This window comes from Pipistrellus kuhlii, unplaced genomic scaffold (genome assembly GCF_014108245.1).
Source record: "Pipistrellus kuhlii isolate mPipKuh1 unplaced genomic scaffold, mPipKuh1.p scaffold_m20_p_2, whole genome shotgun sequence".
NCBI classification, from domain to species: domain Eukaryota; kingdom Metazoa; phylum Chordata; class Mammalia; order Chiroptera; family Vespertilionidae; genus Pipistrellus; species Pipistrellus kuhlii.
In genome coordinates, this window is record NW_023425515.1 from 163,965,155 (window position 1) to 163,983,304 (window position 18,150).

At 41.9% G+C, this 18,150-nt stretch overlaps 1 protein-coding gene and 1 non-coding gene across 3 annotated transcripts; one reads left to right on the forward strand and one right to left on the reverse strand.

Annotated features, from left to right (window-relative positions):
- The first annotated feature begins 2,978 nt into the window (after nt 1–2,978).
- Nucleotides 2,979–17,935, forward strand: PRPF38A (pre-mRNA processing factor 38A). 2 transcript variants are annotated; one of them, XM_036447278.2, is made up of 10 exons: nt 2,982–3,302; nt 7,411–7,570; nt 9,959–10,080; nt 11,332–11,417; nt 13,739–13,849; nt 15,469–15,581; nt 16,171–16,197; nt 16,319–16,416; nt 16,888–16,936; nt 17,528–17,935. In XM_036447278.2, exons 1-10 carry the CDS (start codon nt 3,173–3,175, stop codon nt 17,568–17,570), a joined length of 939 nt encoding a protein of 312 aa, XP_036303171.1. In that variant the 5' UTR covers nt 2,982–3,172; the 3' UTR covers nt 17,571–17,935. The 2 variants fall into 2 exon arrangements, with proteins under 2 accessions (XP_036303172.1, XP_036303171.1); XM_036447279.2 differs by lacking the exon at nt 13,739–13,849 and having other exon boundaries at nt 2,979–3,302.
- LOC118725009 lies at nt 10,252–10,356 on the reverse strand. The gene has a single exon (XR_004989776.1). It is a non-coding gene; the product is annotated as a U6 spliceosomal RNA (small nuclear RNA).
- Nucleotides 17,936–18,150: the final 215 nt, after the last annotated feature.

Here is an 18,150-nt window from a genome sequence, read left to right on the forward strand (position 1 = left end):
AATCTGGGACCCCTCGGGGGAAGTCCGACTGCCAGTATAGGCACCAGCAGTCAGACATCCCTCTTGCAATTCTGAACAGCTGGCTCCTAATCGTTCACCTCCCTGCCTGCCTGATAGCTTCTAACACCCTCTGTCTGCCGGCCTGATCGTCCCTAGCTGCCTCTGCATCACCCCCACCACCGTGGCTTTGTCCGGAAGAATATCTTGTCTTATAAGCATATTACCCTTTCATTAGTATAGATATTCAGCCTGCCAAGTATAGCTCAGTGGTTGATTCCTGGTCAGGGCTTCATCCCCAATAGCGGATGTACAGGAGGCAACCAATTGATTATTCTCTTTCACCATTGATGTTTCTTTCTTTCTTTCTTTCTTTCTTTCTTTCTTTCTTTCTTTCTTTCTCTCTCTCTCTCTCTCCCTCCCTCCCTCCCTCTCTTTCTCTCTACCCCTCTTTCTCCTTCTTCCTCTATGAAATCAATAAAAAATAAAAATATTTTTAATACATTTTTATTGATTTTTTACAGAGAGGAAGGGAGAGGGAGAGTCAGAAACATCGATGAGAGAGAAACATCAATCAGCTGCCTCCTGCACACCTCCCACTGGGGATGTGCCCGCAACAAAGGCATCAAACCTGGGACCCTTCAGTCCGCAGGCCAACGCTCTATCCACTAAGCCAAACCGGCTTTGGCTAAAAATATTTTTAAAATATATATATTAAAAAATATATATTTATTATTCAATAAAAACTCTGTTGCACACTCATGATTTCTGCATTTTTCCGTATGTATGTTATTTTTCAATGAAAAGTTCAAAAAATTAAGGAGTCCTGAAGAGGTAGCATAAGGACATCATCGATGCCAGGCTTCTGAGCCATTACCTCACTTTCCTACCCTTGACCCAGCATTTCAACCTGCATCAACAGAGAGGTTCCACAAGAAGTAATAAATGGTAATAAATGGGGTAAATAAAATGAGAGGGCTGCCTTGGCCTAGCAACGGCTTTGGCTTCTAGAAGATAGCCACTACAGACTCCCAATGTTACAGATAGCAGAAATTTGGAACATACACACCACCCAGTCCAGGGGTCACACCCGAGGAAAACAGATAAGGGAGTTGCAGTAAAAATAATGATAGCAGATATTTACTGAGCTAATATGACAGAAGGTGGAGCCAAAACTCTTCATATATTTATCTCAATCCTCCCAATAATCCTAGAACAATGTTAGTACATAGTACCAAGTGCACAGAAGGCTCTCGATAATAAATACTTGCTGAACGATAGGTATTATTATTGCTTCAAAATGGTAACTTGCCCCCAATGTTATACAGGATGGCACAGCCTTAATTCAAACCCTGAGAGTGGGATTCTAAGGACTTCTCTTAACCACTTCACTGTTAGGTGCAAGTGAATAATGTTAAATATATGCCTCAGAGAGCTTACTTCTGATGTGCTTATTACAATAAGTCAGGTTTCCCAGACTCTGACTGAGGGGTCAGATGGGCTTTGGTTTCCTAATCCATAAAATGGAATAGTACCAGAACCTTCCTTTTATTCAACCAATATGTAGTAATTGCCCGCTGTGTGCCAGGCAGTGTTCTAGGATTACTGAGGATTAAATGGGAGAACGCAACAGGCTGAATATCTATACTAATGAAAGGGTAAATCCACTCGCTCACTTGCTTAACTCCTTGTTCTATTTGTAAGGGACAGTGGTTCTCTTTTGTTGTTGTTTTTCACTAATTTGACGTTATGGAACTCCTATACAATTCACACAAAACTTTGCACTCAATTTCAGATGATTCATCAGCCTTCTAAAGTCCACAGACGGCCCTCTGTTGTGGTTAAGAATTGTCGCAGAGGACCTTGGCACCCCACTCAGAAACCTCCAACGGCATTCACAAGTACCCATTACCGCAGGGAAGGGGGGACCATTTCTACAGACAACAGCAAACAGAAGACTGACATATTTAGTCATTGCAGTTTCACAGAGAGTAAACCAGGACAAGAATCTGTCTCATGCCTGTAAGTCCAGTGCTTTTCCAACTGTCAAGACAGAAGACCCTTCTATTGTAGGGTGAGATTACAGGAAGTAGAAGAAGGAGTCAAGCCCCGCACAACTGGGGGGGCGGGGGGGGAGGAAAGGGGTCAACTTAGACAAGTCTCTCTCTAGGAGCAATTGCTCCATCCGTAAAATGGGATAATAACTTCTGCTGATCCTATTTCCCTCCCAGTGGTGCTTGCTACACCACGGCTCAAAGGAGGAAAGATGCGCTGCTTCACAAGAGCAATGCAGACCGAAGGGAGGGTTGAGACCGTGACTGAGAGCCTCCGGGCCCTGAGGGCAGGAACGCTCACGCTTCTCCGCGGCCGGCTTCCGGCTCTGCCCGGCAAACTCTCAGCCCCCTGCGGAGCCGAAGGTGTCTCAGCCATCGGGATGCGCGAAAGGAACGCTCCTTGGGACGATGCCTGGCACGTCACAATCGCTTAGTAAATATCTGCTGAATTAATCCATGACCGAGTCTACAAAGAACAACTTCCTCAGTCCCCGCGGCTCAGGTCCCCCTGCAGCCCACAGGGGCCGCCACACGCTCCGCGGGCCGAACCTTCCTGAAGCGAGGAGCAAGCCCTCCGCTTCCCGCCGCCCCCGCTTCAGGAGCTCGTGGGGCTGCAGTAACGCTCACCTGCACCAGCTGGCCTCCTCCAGGAGCCGGGGCGCCGCGCGGCGGGGCGGACTCGGGAACCTCACTAGCAGTGGAATGAAGGCGAAGATAAAATTTCGCGCCAAACGCCGTAGCCCCGCCCCGAGGCTGTCTCCTAGTTGCGTCACCAGCCCGCCCACCCTTCCCGGGAGTTCCGCCCTCCCTTCCGGTCTAGTCCTCTTTCCCCCACCCCTACTCGGAGTCCCGCCCTCCCTTCGGTCCCGCCTACCTGAGAGAGGACGCATGACGTAGGTACGTACGCCTACGTGCGGCGGCCATCCTTGATTCTAACGCCGATAGCGTTTGCGGAAGGAGGTTTCTACGCTGCCGCACTTCCGATTTCACGCTGGTAACGTGAGCTATTTAAAGGAGACTTCCTCCATCTTTCCTCTTATGTTTTGTGTGTGTGTTTTTTTTCTAACCCGGATATGACGCACTAAAGAACCCGACGGAAATAGAACTGAAAGCGTTCTAAGATGGCGAACCGCACGGTAAAGGATGCCCATAGTATTCACGGCACCAACCCGCAGTACTTGGTGGAGAAGATCATTCGGACTCGAATCTACGAGTCCAAGTACTGGAAGGAGGAGTGCTTCGGGCTGACGGGTGAGTGGAAACGCGCCGGCCCCACTTTGCGGCCCGGTTCTCCTGACTGAGCGCCGGTAGGACTGGACCCTGGGGGTGAGGCTGCAAGGGAATCTGTCATTTAGAGAAACCGAAGCGCCTACTGTGTGCCTGGACTTGTATTGGGCTTTGGGCTCACAGATGACAGGGTCTCATTCCAAAGGGTGTCTCCGTTGGGTTCTTTGATTTTTTAAAAAATAAATCTTTATTCATATTATTACAAATGTTCCTCTTTCCCCCCCACCCCCCATTGCTCTCCTCCATCAGGTTCCCACCCCACCCTCTGTCCTTTCCCCACCCCCCATTGTCCTCATCCATAGGTGCACAGTTTATGTTCAGTCTCTTCCCACATCCCCCTCTCCCCTTTTCCCCAAGAATCGTCAGTTCACTCCCCTTCCATACCTCTGATTCTATTCTATTCAACAGTTAATATTGTTCATAAGATTTTTTTTTAAATTTCCTTGGTTTTTAGATTCACTTGTTGATAGTTACATATTTGCAGTTGCTTCTGCCTGGTGGCTAATTGTTATTCTCAGTCTCTTAATGGGTCTCAGAAACTCCACACTGGTGGGTCAGCTGTCTCCCTCTTGCCCCCCAGGCAAAACTGCCTGGATAGAAAAAGTCTGTTTGAGAAAGATGACCTCTACAGTGTGAGGGATGTAATGAAACTGGGTGGCTGCCTTCTGAACTCTAACTCCAGAGCCCCCAACCCTGTCTTCTGCTCAAACAGCTCTAGTCCATTCTGCCCGCCCTCTGCCGAAGCACAAGGCGAGTGGCTGTGCACGAAATTTTGTGTTGGCCCTTTAAGAGGGTGCCTGCATGTCGGGCCATCTCTCCCTGGCAGATGGCAACCCTGCTGCTTTTCACAACCAGATGTTACCTGGGCACCTTTCTCAGTTCTGGTGCTCTCTGCTGGGTGGCCCAGCTTGGCGATTAGACCCAAGTTCTCAGTGGCAACCCCCCACAGCTGAGATATCTCTCCGGAACTTTAACTACTGTCTGAGGGAGCCTGGTCAGCCCTTTTGTGCCTCTGCCCTTCCTTCCAGTCTTTATGTGGTCTCCACTTTCCGTCCTTGGTTATCAGGGTTCTTTCTAGCTAGCCTTCAGTTGATTATTCAGTATGTTTTTTGTGTGTTTCAGTTAAAATTCCAGTTTGTAAGTGTAGCATCCACTTACTCTGCTTTCATTTTTAATCACCTTTACTATGTTTTTTTTTTTAATATGTATTTTATTGATTTTCCACAGAGAGGGATAGAGAGTTAGAAACATTGATCAGCTGCCTCCTGCACATCCCCTACTGGGGATGTGCCCACTACCAAGGTACATGCCCTTGACCGGAATCGAACTGGGACCTTTCAGTCCACAGGCCAACGCTCTATCCACTGAGCCAAACCAGTTTTGGCTGGTTTAAAAAAAAATATATATATATACATATATACATATATATATACATACATACATATATATATTTTTTTAATATATCTTATTGATTTTTTTTTTTTTTTTTTTTTTTACAGAGAGGAAGGGAGAGAGATAGAGAGCTAGAAATGTCGATGAGAGCTGGGACCGGTTTGGCTCAATGGATAGAGCGTCGGCTTGGGGACTGAAGGGTCCTGGGTTCGATTCCGGTCAAGAGCATGTGCCTTGGTTGCGGGCACATCCCCAGTAGGGGGTGTGCAAGAGGCAGCTAATCGATGACTCTCTAATCAATGTTTCTAACTCTCTATCTCTCTCCCTTCCTCTCTGTATAAAATCAATAAAATATATTAATAAAAAAAAAAAAAAAAGAAATGTCGATGAGAGAGAAACATCGACCAGCTGCCTCTTGCACACCCCCTGCCGGGGATGTGCCTGCAACCAAGGCACATGCCCTTGACCGGAATCGAACCTGGGACCTTTCAGTCCGCAGATTGACGCTCTACCATTGAGCCAAACTGGTTTCGGCAAAATTTTTTTTTTTTTTTTTTTTTTTTTTTTTTTTATTGATTTCAGAGAGGAAGGGAGAGGGAGAGACTGAAACATCAATGACAAGAGAGAATCATTGATCAACTGCTTCCTGCACACATCCTACTGGATATTAAGCCCACAACCTGGGCCTGTGCCCTGACTGGGAATCAAACAATGATCTGGTTCATAGGTCACATCTCAAACACTGAGCCACACCAGCTGGGCATTTACTGTTAGTTTTAAAACATTTTAGCGACTAGGCCATATATTAGAAAAAAACACTGTAGTAATACCAGTGACATAAATAAATATTACATATCTACAACTATAGTCTATATATTTAAACTGAAGATTCAACTCTTGTAAGCAATGGTCAGAGAATGATTAGCACATAATCACCATATCTTGAGTGGTTATTGGTTGTTTGTTGCCTGTGGTGTGACTTTTTGTAGCAGTTTTAATGCCTGCAGGCTGATGTTCTGAGTGCTAAGCCACAACCCAGTTGTGTGCATTTGTTTGCTCATGGTGAATGATAGATCTTTTCAGTAAAAATTTAAAATTACAGTAATACAATAGAAAATTTTTTTTGTGTGAAAACTTTTCGATGAAATTAAATTTTTCATTACACAAACATGTCTACATAAGTAAAAACAGGTAAACTAATTTGTTGGTATCTTAACATGCATTTGGACACACACACACACACACACACACACACACACCCCGCTTGAATTAGTCATTATCTCGAGGGTGATCTGATCATAAAGTCTGAACTGGGCAAGTCATTGTGGGTAGTCAAGCCCCTGTAACTTTTTTAGTAAAAGGCTTAACTTTGCCTTAAGCAAGCCCTGCCCTTTGTTCTTGTGCATCTAGGTTATTAATACACCTTTGAAATGTCAGAGTAATCTTTTTTGGGAGCAATTAATTTTGTTAACTATCCTATCATGTAATTTTAGTTCTCTTCTTAATTCCAATGTATAAAAAGAAATGCAAAATTGTCATTCTCTGGAGCATTTGAGATCTTGCTTCCTGACATATCATCAGTTTGGCTCAGATAAACTCTGATAAACTTATCTACAGGATTGGACATTTTTACATCTCTTTATTAACTCCAAATATGGTTATTTCCCCCCTAACATGATGGTGACATGCGTGGACTCTGAAGTTAGATGGCTCAGATTTAATTCCAGGCCTTGCTACATTCTAGCTATGGACCTTGAGCAAGTCAGTTAACCTTTGTTAAATCTAATTTTCCTTAGCTGAAAACAGGGGCAGTGCTAATACTTGACCTCAGGGTTTGTTGTGAAAATTACCGTATTTTTCGGACCATAAGACGCACATTTTTTCCCCCAGAAGTGGGGGGAAAAAGTCCCTGCGTCTTATGGTCCAAATATAGCCTACACATATACTTAAAAAAAAAAGTTTTTTTACTTGCCCGGCTCTGTGTGGTCTCTGTGTGTTTGCCCGGCTCTAAAATGGTTCTAAATGCTGCTGTTTACTTTACAGGGTTGATTACATGTGTTTATGACTGTGATTTTGGGTTTTAATGCACATAAAATATTTTAGGACACTTTGTTTCAGAATCTTTTTTTCTTCATTTCCCTTCTCTAAAAACTGGTGCGACTTATGGTCCGGAGCATCTTATGGTCCGAAAAATACGGTAAATGAAATGCTTAGCTAATAGCCTTATATATTAGTAATGATAATAGTAATTCATCAGTGTATGTTAGCTGCTATCATTATCACCTATTACTATTATTAAATGCACATTTGTTTTCCTAATATTAACTTTTTTTTTTTAAATAATTTTTTTTAATATATTTTATTGATTTTGTACAGAGAGGAAGGGAGAGAGATAGAGAGTTAGAAACATCGATGAGAGAGAATCATCGATCAGTTGCCTCTTGCACACCCCCTACTGGGGATATGCCCGCAACCAAGGTACAATACATGCCCTTGACCGGAATCGAACCCGGGTCCCTTCAGTCCCCAAGCCGACGCTCTATCCATTGAGCTAAACCAGTCCCGGCCTAATATTAACTTTTGATGAGTGTTCAAGAGGACCAAACCTTGAACTTCGAATCGGGAAAAATCTAAGCCCTATTTAATATGTCTGAAATGTGTGTATGTGTTTATTTTTTAGCTGAACTTGTAGTTGATAAAGCCATGGAGTTAAGGTTTGTCGGTGGCGTCTATGGTGGCAACATAAAGCCAACTCCCTTTCTGTGTTTGACCTTGAAGATGCTTCAGATTCAACCAGAGAAAGATATCATTGTTGAGTTTATAAAAAATGAAGACTTCAAGTGAGTAAAATGTTGACTAATATACAATAAAAGCTTCAATTTCAATAGTCCAGAAATTGGTTTTGGTTAAGAGGAGTGTTAACATATCTCATTTCTACAGAGTCCCACTTTAGGATTTTTCTTTTGAACTCTTAAATTTATATTTTGATAGATATTTACTTTTCCAGCATTGGTAACTTATCCCCCCCAAAAAAGTATTTCATAAAATCACTGATGCTCAGGGGTAAAGAAAACAACATGCTGTAGAAGATAAGATGGAAGACTTTGGTGTTAGATATAGGGAGCATGTGACAAAAGGCTGGGATGTCCAGACTCTGTTACTTATTAACTGTGACCTTAGAAAAGTTTCTTAATTTCTAAGCTTTATTTTCTTTACTTGAAAAATGAAGACAGAAATATCAACTCAGGAGAGATGTGAGGGTTACAGAATATAGTGCTATAAATTTCACTGTACAGTGTATGTTGCATAGTAAACATCCCAAAATGTGAGCTGCTCTTCTTATCCATTCTCAAGGAGCTCACAGATAAGAGACATACATAATAATAGTTCACAGACAGGTAAAAAGAGGCAAAGCTGGTTGCAGATATATATTCTTTGCTACCATATTATTTAAGTGGAGATTCAATGAGTAGTGGGTTATAAAGGAAAGGGAAAAGGAAAGAATCTTACAAAACATTAACAGCTAGGAAATAGCTAATTTTTATTAGGTACTTACTGTGGGCTGTGTGCTATGCTTAGCATTGTATACGTATTTTGTCGTGCTAGTATATCAAACCAGCAAATTAGGTGCTATCTTCTGCATTTTACAAGAATTAAGAAAGCAAATAACTAAGTCATTTGAACCCAGATTATTTTTATTTATTATTTTTATTTATTTATTTATTTTTTTTTTAATCAATCTTTATTGTTCATATTATTACAAAGGTTCCTCATTTCTTCCCCCCTCCACCAGGTTCCCACCCCACTCTCCGCCCCCTTCTCCTCCCCCATTGTCCTCATCCATAGGTGCACAGTTTATGTTCAGTCTCTTCCTCCCTCCCTTTCCCCGATAGTAAATCCCTTTTCAGATAGTAAATCAGTTACTTAGCATTTTCTCATATCAATAATACCTCCACATGCCCAAAGATACACTTCACACAAAAGACATTTCCAAATAGGTCAACCAACCTCATCCAGGCCCCGCACAAGGCACTCACAGATGAACACCCCAGCGCTATACTAACTCCACATATGCATATCTAAGCCTTCATCACTTGATTCAGCAGACCCTCAAGTTCCCGCAAAAGTTTCCAGCCATGTCTAAGAGGCAGCCTTGGGCGGGGGCAGGCGAGGAGTGAGCTGTTCCGGGCCTGGCTGCTCCAGGCCTGGTCTCTGTTGCTCTGGTCCGTTCCACAACCAGCTGCTCCGGGTCTGGCCACTGCCGCTCCCGACCTGGTTGCTCCGGGCTTGGATGCTGCTGCTCCGGGCCTGGCCACATCCAACCTGGCTGCTCTGGGCCCGGCTGCTCCGGGCCCGGCTGCTCCAGGCCCGGCCGCTCCGGGCCCGGCCGCTCCCAGCCTGGCAGCCGCTGCTCCGGGCCTGGCCACTCCCAGCCTGGCAGCTGCTGCTCCGGGCCTGGCTGCACCCGACCGGCTGCTCCAGGCCCGGCCGCTCCGGGCCTGGCTGCTCCCAGCCCGGCAGCTGCTGCTCCGGGCCTGAACCCAGATTATTTTTTAAAAATATATATTTTATTAATTTTTTTCAGAGAGGAAGAGAGAGGGATAGAGAGTTAGAAACATCAATGAGAGAGAATCATCAATCAGCTGCCTCTTGCACACCCCCTACTGGGGATGTGCCCGCAACCAAGGTACATGCCCTTGACCAGAATCTAACCTGGGACCTTTCAGTCCGCAGGCCGACGCTCTATCCATGAGCCAAACTAGTTTCGGCTGAATCCAGATGATTTTGAAATTCTTTCTAAATCAGCGTTCTGCTGCCTAGCAACAATTTATATATTTATGTCTATGTGTATTAGTTCTTGTTAGTAAATATATCCTATGCTTTCATTTTTAATCACTCATTAGACTATTTATCGGTGAGGTAAATAGGTTATATCTTTTGCAGGTGATTTAATAGATTCTGAAAGTTAAACAAAACATCCCAAATTCCCACAACTAGTAAGTGGTAGAGTGGGGACTTGAACCCAGGACTCCATATTTTAGTTCTTCCTACTGCGCCATGCTGCCTCTAAAATTGCAGCTTTCTCATTTGCCAAAGAAAAAGAACTTGTTTATCCAATACTGTCATAAGAAAAGCCAGTTGTAAAACTCAGGAACTTTTAAGGATGAACTTTTAGAATCTTTTAGAACTTCTTAAGAACTGTTGTTCCACTGTCATTGATCTGTCAGGTATGTCCGCATGTTGGGAGCACTTTATATGAGGCTGACAGGCACTGCAATTGATTGCTACAAATACTTGGAGCCCCTGTACAATGACTATAGAAAAATTAAGAGCCAGAACCGAAATGGAGGTAAGTATGGTGCCATATGATTGAACCTTCATTCCTGAGCCAGTTATTTCACCAGTATCTCTGCCCTCATAATCACATAGTGAGTGCTCCCCTTTATCTCCTCCATTAGACTATTAGGTTGGCCTTCACCAGCCTACCCTATCTGCCCACCTTTCTGACTGCCTATTATTTTATAACATGGAGCGTTGTATCAGTTTGTGTGCCATCCTTGCGCAGGGGCCATGCTAATCTTCTCTGTAGTGTTCCAGTTTTAGTATATGCGCTGCTGAAGTGAGCATCTTACTTTAATCCCAGCCTTGTGTCACATGCTCCCTCCACATGCGCTCCATTCCATAATATTTAGCTCTAGAATGACCACCATAAAAGCCTTTCCCAAACCTCCCAAAGTTAGTTTTCCAGGTTACATCTTCACAGTTCTTTCTGCTGGCCTCTTCAGCACTAGATGTCACACTACAGTGTACGTATAGATTAAGTGTACTTACTCATACTGAGGTAGGAGTCCACTGGAAAATAGTAAGTATGTCCAAGAGGTGCAGCTCCATGCCTCTTACAGAGACACTTTAGTGATAAAGTGGGTTAGTGCAATCATAACCTTTTCTCACTTAGTGCAATAAAAAATTGGTAACTGTTTTTGCCTTTCCCTTCTACATGTATCATTAAGCAGTAGAAGGTTAGGGTTTTATTATATGGGGTTATGTTAACTAAGGTAAGATAGGGTTTCTCAATCTATTGGCAGCTGGGAGCTGGCCTGTGCATTGTAGGATATTTAACAATACCTCTGGCCTCCACCCATTAGCAGCCAATAGCACTCCCCACCTTAGATATGAGGGCAAAATTACCCGTGGATGTGAACTACTGAACTAAAGTAATGTTTACTATAGAAATTCTGAAATTTTTCCATTTACCATATAAGACATACATTCTGTATTCAGAAATTGCACTTTAGTTGTATGATCTATTTAAGAACATTACCTCTGTGCAATTTCCAACTATTTGTGCTTGCGTTTGTCTCTTCTGCTAATTGGGACAGCTCCATTTATCCTTTTGTCCCCAGCTCCTAAATGAGGCCTGGCACATAGATGCTTTCAATAATGTGAGTTGAATGGATGAAGACAGGTGGTAAAGGCTTCAAGGGCTTAGTTTAAGCCCAGCTTCACTAGTGGAAAGGAAGCTGCAGAGAATTCACAACTACTTTTTTGGCTATTTAAATTTATTTCTAAATTGTTGAGCTTATGATTTTTCTTTTATTAGAGTTTGAATTGATGCATGTAGATGAGTTCATTGATGAACTACTACACAGCGAGAGAGTCTGTGATATCATCCTGCCCCGGCTACAGGTAAGGGATAAAAGTCTCATATGAGTCACTCCCTCCCTAATCCAGCCTTCATATAAAATTCAGGATATTAAACAAATATAAGGATTGTCAGGAGTAGGAGCAGACTTTAATCCCTAAAATAGCGCTGTAACCATCTGTTTCCCTTTTCCAAAGGTAAATTGTTGTCCATGAAATGCCTTTCAGGAACAGCTTATACAGAGTACGATTTTAAAACTTGAAAATACAAAGGAAAAACAGATACAGTAGGTAGCTAAAGAGAAAGGGAATAGAGATTTCTAAAGAGAATAGAGAGATGACTGAACAGGGAACTAGAAGACCTAAGTTTCTGGGTAATTATTACAGCTGACTTGCTGTGGGACCTGGTTTTATTTTACTTTCTATGAAATAAAAAATTAGATTAACTAGTGGTCTGCCCCATGGGACTATTTTAAGGCTATTGGAAGGAATAAGAGGAGATAGCCCCACATTTGCCAATCAGAGCAGCTCCTTTTTCTCTTAAGTAACATATTGGGCTTGAGAGAGATATTTCATTTGAGCATAGGCTTTCTTTTAAATGGCTTTATTAAGATATAATTGACATAGAATAAACTATGTACATTTAAAGTATACAGTTTGGTAAGTTTTAACATGTGTATATATGCCCTTGAAACTCATCACAATTAAGAATAGTGAAAATGTCCATCACCCCAAAAGTTTCCCTCTGTATAATCCCACCCACCTTCCTATTCAACCATATATATATATATATATATATATATATATATATATATGCTACTTGTCATGATAGATTAGTTGCATTTTGGGATTAGTACAGTACATTATAATTTTAGTCTGTCTTCTCCCCAACATAATTATTTTTAAATTCATCTATGTTGTTACATGTATTAATAGTTTATTTCCTTTTATTGCTGAATGAGTGTCTCCTGTTCCAACCTGGATACTATAGTCCATGTGGTGAAGAGAATGAGATTTCAAATCTGAAAACTGGCTTTTAGGATCCAATTCTCTTACTAAGCATTGTGGATTACTTTTATTATTATTATATTGTCTGCTATTGTTATTTTTAGAAATATGCAAAAGAACTGAAGTACTTAGAATTGCAATCAGATTTTAGCTAAGGGTTCCAAAGTCTAGTCAACTTGAAGCAAACCCACTGATATGAGGTGGTTTGCATGGAGACTAGAAGCCTCACTGAGGACAGAGAAACTGAAATTTTTTTTTTCAATTTTGGTTACATGTTATGTCAGCAAGAGGTGTGGGCCTCTTATATGTCTTGGGTTAAGTGACACTTAAGTGATGCTCTTGCTCTGATTCTGTCCTTATTAGGCAACCCATAGATCATCAGTTTAGCTTTTGCTTGTCCTGACATATTAGCAAGGAGCTTCTGTGGAATGAATTCTAATTTCATCAAACACAAATGCTACGAATTACATATTGATTTTATTCACTGCCAAATCTGGTGAGCATTAGGGATTCTGGATACCCTATCTGATGTGATCCTAGATCCCAAACTGTGGTGATCCTGAGTGGAGAGCATTTTTCTGAGAGATTGACTTAACTGAGTGGCATCTTTGTCTCATTTCTACCAACTTTTATAGAATATTTTTAGGGATGAATGAGAGTTAAGTAACATACAAATGTTACTATTTATTCTAGGGCTATCCAACATTCTTTATACACTTAGTACTTATAAAGTGGTAAGGGATCTTATGACCCAGCCAGACCGTTTGGCAGTTTTGAATTCACCTTTACCCATCAGATCCTTTGTCACTCAGTAAACACTGCTAAGCCACGTCTCAGAAGCAAATGGAACCAGATGAATTTCCTGTGCCTTGTTAAAAAGTGCATGACTCTCAGTCTTGGGTTTCGTAGAGATTTGGTGCTCTTCTGAAGCAAGACCCAGGACACTCTTCAGCCCCCAAACTGGACTGAGCCTTAGTGGATCTCTTGGGGCAATTCTGATCTGAGCCGCTTCTGGCAGAACTTCCAGCCAACACGGTCCCAGCCATGAGCTTATGGCCCTTATATATGAAGTCCACATTTTTTTTTTTAATTTGAGGCTATGCCTATCTTGATTGATATCCCAGTGACCTTAGAATATAAGATCACAGAGAATAGAACCAACAGGAAATGGAGATGTCCCTTCAGCTTTGTATCTGTTTACAGGGGAATTTAAAGACTATATAGATTTCTGGTATATTAAACACCTTATGAGCATTTTAAACTGTCAAGGATGTCTTTGAAATGAATCTCAGGAATCCAGTATTGGGACTTCTGGTCACAGATATCAAGGCCCCTCACACTCTCCGTGTTTTCTGTAGAAACGCTATGTGCTAGAGGAAGCGGAGCAGTTGGAGCCTCGGGTTAGTGCTCTTGAGGAGGACATGGATGATGTGGAGTCCAGTGAAGAGGAGGAGGAAGAGGATGAGAAGGTCAGGTACCTGGGAGCTTACGGGGGAAGAAGGGATAATTACAGGGAAGGGGAATGGTGTTTTGTTATTTTTAACTTTCTTTAACCAAAGAGTGCAGTATTTAGTCAATAAGAATATGGGCTTTAAAATAGACCTTGGTTCATATTCTCAACTCTGCTGTATATAGTAGTATAACCTTTTGCAAATTACATAATCTCAGTTTTCTCTGTATAATGTGGATATGCTTATGGTAAGTTTAAAAAGGACCTAAAACATTTGTGATTAAAATTCAAGTAACAATATACATATGGAAAGAGGTTAGCGGAACATACAAGAAATACTACTAGCTCATGGAGTCTGAGACTTTATAAATGGAAGTTATCTGTGAGCCATCAGGCTCCCTTAAACTTGAGTGCAGAGGGAAGCACAGTCATTCATGAATTCAAAGCCATGTAAAGCTGAGGTGCTTTTCTGTGGTGAGTGAGCCAAAAGTAGGCTTATTTTTTTAAATAGGAAATCCAAAGTGGAGAGATTGTACTTCAATTTACCCATCAGCCTAGCTTCAATGTTGATCAACTCATAGCCAGTTTGTTTCCTCTACATCTCTACCCATTTGCCCCCCCACCGATTACCTTGAAGCATCTTAATATTTCATTTATCAGTTTTAAAATTAGTTGATTCTAGAATAGCCTCCCAAGATGAATGTCCTTGGTAGGATTGTAAACTCATGGATTTAAGCATTTTTTAAATGCTTTGAACCATTATTGTTTCTCTTGATGCTCACAGTGTCCCATCTTTGGCCAGTGGAGTCCCTCAACTTGACTTTGATATAATCATAGTAGTCTCATCAGCTCCTTGCTTTCTGATATACTTTCCAGTCATCTTTTACTGGCTTCTGCCCCCAACTGGAATTAGCCATTTTCCAAGGAGCCTTTGATTCCATTTACTGAGCTCCGATATTTAGATAACATAAGTTGGGTACTGTACGTGGTTATTGCTCTAGGTTTGGTCAGTGTTACTAGCTAGGCCTTTGTAGTTGGCTGAACTTAAAGGAAATTTTTTTTTAAGATTAAAGCACACCATGAGTTTGTATTTAACCTTAATGATTTTACATTTACATGCTTTCTTTTCCATTGGAAACTCAACTTCTTAAGGAGATAAACATGATTAGTAATCTCTCACTACTCTCAGTAAGTCCCAGAATAATGATACCAACACTAGAACAATAATGGAATTATTGGAAAGTTTTTTTAATTGGAGTTTTTTCCTCCAAGTTATCCCTCCATGTTTTCCAAATTACTGTTTTTAAAACCACTTGAAGGAAGCCCAGTTGGTGTGGCTCAGCGGTTGGGTGTCACCCTATGAGCCAGGAGGTCACAGTTTGATTAAAGCACATGCTGAGGTTGCGGGCTTGATCCCCCTGGAGGGCATCCAGGAGGCAGCCGACAGAGGATTCTCTCTCACCACTGATGTTCATCACTGCTGCTTCTGTCTCTCTTCCTCTCCCTCTGAAATAAAAGAATCACTTAAAGGTAGAATGTGGGACAGGACAGGGAGGGCAGTGTAGCAGTGTTTCTAAATGGCTCTCTATAAGCCTGTGCTCATCACTGAGCCATCTATCTCATTTACCGCATTTACAGCTGGAGAGGGTACCATCGCCTGATCACCGCCGGAGAAGTTACCGAGACCTGGACAAGCCCCGTCGCTCTCCCACACTGCGCTACAGGAGAAGTAGGAGCAGGTCTCCTAGAAGGTAAGGCCCTAGTCATTTGCCTCTTCCAGCAAAATTTTAAGCACCGGAGACTCAGAGTGTGGACTTCAGGGAAGGAAAGATGCCAGTCATGGAAGATGTTTGCTTGCCCAATGTGTTAATTGCTGGAAAATAATCACCCACAAAACCTCAGTGGCAGACAATATAATCATTTATTTAAGTTCACAAGTCTGCAGTCAGTGATATAAGCCTGGGCTTGGCTAGGCAGTTTTTTTAGTATGTTATGTTCACTCACCTGATTACAGTACGAGATGGCCTTAGTTAGCTAGGATGACTGGGGCAATTCATCTCTTCTCTATGTACGTCTCATTCTAGGCTAGGTTAGGCACATTCTCATGGTAATGGCAGAATTCAAGAGCAAACAAGCCCAATCATGCAAGTTTCTCTCCTTTATACAGCTGTATCACATCTGTAAATATCCCATTGGCCAAAGCAAGTCACTGGGGTGGGAGGGTGCTATAAGTACATGACAAAAGAGATGGGTTAAAAATTGGGGCAATTTTTTACAATGTATAACATCCAAGGCCCCTACCTACTAAGGCTCTTCTTCATCTGTTTTCTTTTCATTCAGGAGGAGTCGGTCTCCAAAAAGGAGGAGGTAGGCCTTTGTGGGTTGTTGTAATGAAGGACAGGAATTGGGTCAATGCGGGTGGAGGGGATACTGTTTTTGAGATAAAATTGTCAGGCAGATATGGGAGTCTGACCAGTGATTTCCACAGCCCTTCCCCTCGCCGAGAGAGGCATCGGAGCAAAAGTCCAAGGCGTCACCGCAGCAGGTCCCGAGATAGACGACACAGATCCCGCTCCAAGTCCCCAGGTACCACGTTTGGGCCTTTTGCTATTGGTTGTATTAACAAAGAAATGTAACAGGAACAATTAACCTCTTGCAATACTGGAGTGCTTATGTTATTGCTTAGAAGAAAAGGAAATGGACTTAGAATTTAAAAATTAAGAGTTGACATCCTGACTCATTTATAGGCTTTGCTGTTAAGAGGAGGAGCCTCAGTTTTTTCATCATCTGAAATTTTAGGACTGAGATTTAATAGAGTAATGGTACTGAATGTGGCGTTTGTGTGATGAGCCATAAAGCCCTGGATGCATATGAAGTGGGTTCATTTTTCCTCCTCACCCTACACAAGCCATTTCAGAGAGCTGCTATCAAACAGAGATGTCCCTGGCATAGACCAATAAAGCAATAAGCCAATGGAAGGTTTGGGGGGAGATGAAAATGACTTCGGAGAAATAGGAGGGTAGAATCTCATTCATTTATTGGCCTTTTCTTTCCCAGGTCATCACCGTAGTCACAGACACAGGAGCCACTCAAAATCTCCTGAAAGGTATGGATTGACCTCTATTTTGACTTGAGAATTTCACTCTTTATTCAGAAATTAAAGCACAATCACAATTAAATTTGGCCTTAAATTTTGCTTTGATGGGGATATTTAGGAATTCTCCTTCAGTACAGGAGAAAATTGGCCTGTTGCCCTGAGAATTAACTAGAATTATATATGTTTATGTTGTTTTGTTTTTCTTTGTAGGTAATAGGGTTATGTGCTTTGCATAGTGATAGGGGTATGAGTTTTGGTCTCAGGAGGCCTGCACTTAATCCCAACTTTTAACACTTTTAAGAGTGACAGTGGACAAGTCTCTTTTATTTGATAAGCTTTCAATAGAAATGTCTATATTGCTATACTGTTACATTCATTCTTAATCTCTCAGAGGTCATTTTCCTCAATGGTAAATTTTGGACAGTAATACTAGCTAGACTCATTGTGTTACTCTGAGACATAAAATACCAGGTCATTTAATGAATATTATGTGTCACCTCAGTTCCCATCAGTGTCACCATACCCATTTTCCTCAAAAGTCCTTGCCCAGCTCCTTGAACAGGTGTTAAATTTAATCATGTGTATGTGTTGCCATTTCAGATCTAAGAAGAGCCACAAGAAGAGCCGGAGAGGGAATGAGTAATGGACTCGGTTTAGGTTTAGTCCAAATAGCCTCCTGCAAATATGAAGCCACCTCTCTTTGTGGAAGGACTGAGATCTGCTCCCAAGGCAGCTACAAGAATATTTTAGGGTGTTTTTGTTTTTTTTTAACCTGAAAGTCTCTCTACTTTTTCTTTCTTGGGGGGAGGGAGGGTGTAATAAAAGAGGTGCTTAGTTTTGTATCTCTTTTTGAATCCTAGTCCATATTTGAGGGATAATGCTCCCCAAGGGCTGCTTTTGATCCCTTGTACAACAAACATTGAGGATTTGGGAAGTGGAGGGTATATATGTCAAGGAGGAGATATGGTGGCCTAGTAATCCTTTTGTTATTAAATTTAACATTCCATCTTTCTTTGGTTTCATTTTTAGTTTGCCCCCTAATTAGAACTGTTTTGAGAATCCTAAGATTTGTGCTACTGCTGTTATTAAAAAATCAAGTTGGTAAAACATTAGTACTTTTTTTAAAATATATATTTTTATTGATTTTTTTACAGAGAGGAAGAGAGAGGGATAGAGTTAGAAACATCGATGAGAGAGTTATCGATCAGCTGTCTCTTGCACAC

Bases quoted from the DNA above. Each gene is read 5' to 3' on its own strand.
- PRPF38A (XM_036447278.2), top strand. From the start codon at position 3,173: ATGGCGAACCGCACGGTAAAGGATGCCCATAGTATTCACGGCACCAAC. The intron at 10,081-11,331 runs GTAAGTATGGTG...TTCTTTTATTAG, and splicing joins GAGCCAGAACCGAAATGGAG to AGTTTGAATTGATGCATGTA. The intron at 13,850-15,468 runs GTCAGGTACCTG...CCGCATTTACAG, and splicing joins AGGAGGAAGAGGATGAGAAG to CTGGAGAGGGTACCATCGCC.